We start from the raw sequence: 1,403 nt of genomic DNA on the forward strand, positions 1-1,403 counted from the left end.
AAGACCCACCCACTACTTTTCAGTTTCTAACAAACCTTTCTCATATCGTCTTTACCAAACTTGGTTCTGATAACTATCTTCTCTGGAAAGCCCGATTATTCCCTACCTCCATGGCCAAGAGCTGTATCAATTTATTGATGGTTCTATTCCCCCACCACCTTCGATTCTACCAACTTCCTCTCCTCATCATCCATTTCTTCCTCATCACAAACCAATCATGCCTACCTTCAATGGCGTCGCACCGAACAGTTCTTACTCAGTGTCTTCTTTCTTCCCTAACAAAAACTATTTTGGCTCGGGCTATAGCCTCTCGCACATGCAGGGAACTTTGGATAAATCTTGAAACAATGTTTACCTCTCAGTCCCAAGCTAAAGTTTTCCAAATCAGACATCAGCTTACCAACCTTAAAAAGGGCTCTCTCTCAATCACAGACCATTATCGCAAGGTTCGCCTCCTGTCTGACACTATCACTGCTGCGGGCGAACCATTGAGACACTCTGAAGTTGTTTCCTATCTTCTAAATGGACTCAACTCTGAGTTTGACACCTTTTTTATTTCGGTGACTACCCGTGCCACTCCAATCTCATCTGCAGAACTTTTCAATTTACTTCTCACCTTAGAAAGCCGCATCTCCCTTACATCAACACAACAAGGTTTGCTTCCCACTCCTTCAGTTAATCTCACAACCAACTCCTCTTCTCAAGCTGCACAAGGCAATCAACGTGGTGGTCGGTATGGCTATCGCGGTGGTCGCACACGTGGTGGCCGCTCCTTTTCTTCTTTTCAGCAGCCTTCCCCGTAGCAACACAGCAAGCCCACTTGCCAAATATGTCAAAAAATAGCCCATGTTGCCCTGCAATGTTATCACAGGTTCGACCAGGCATATCAATTTGACCCTCCGCGTTCTTTGTCTGTCCACTATACAAATACTCAATCACAAACTGACAAGCAGTGGTGTCCTGACTCTGCTGCTACGAACCACATCACGTCAGACTTCCAAAATCTGAACATCTCATCTGCTTACTCTAGACCTGAACAAATCAAAGTTGGGGATGGTACTGCTCTACCCATTACTCATTTCGGTGATTCATTTCTCTCTTCCTCTCATTCAAAATTTCTTCTTCAAAATCTCTTATTTGTTCCGCAAATCACCAAAAATCTTGTTTCAGTCAATCTTTTTTGTTCTGATAACGCTGAGTTTTTTGTGTTTCATGACTCCTTTTTCTATGTGAAGGACAAACGGACAGGAGCAATTTTAATTCAAGGCCCCTCGCATAATGGACTTTATAATTTTCCTCTTCCTTCCAGTTTTCCATCAAATCATCTAGCGCTTCTCGGTGAAAGAACAACTGTTGATCAGTGGCACCACAGACTTGGTCATCCCTCTCTTCCGCTTGTCTCC

General features: G+C 43.7%; 1 protein-coding gene across 1 annotated transcript; it reads left to right on the forward strand.

Moving 5' to 3' along the window:
- The first annotated feature begins 230 nt into the window (after positions 1 to 230).
- On the forward strand, positions 231 to 803 carry LOC109004067. The gene has a single exon (XM_018982460.1). The coding sequence runs from the start codon at positions 231 to 233 to the stop codon at positions 801 to 803; it is 573 nt and encodes a 190-aa protein (XP_018838005.1).
- The last annotated feature ends 600 nt before the right edge of the window (positions 804 to 1,403 follow it).

Source organism: Juglans regia, chromosome 2 (genome assembly GCF_001411555.2).
Source record: "Juglans regia cultivar Chandler chromosome 2, Walnut 2.0, whole genome shotgun sequence".
Taxonomy (NCBI): Eukaryota; Viridiplantae; Streptophyta; class Magnoliopsida; order Fagales; family Juglandaceae; genus Juglans; species Juglans regia.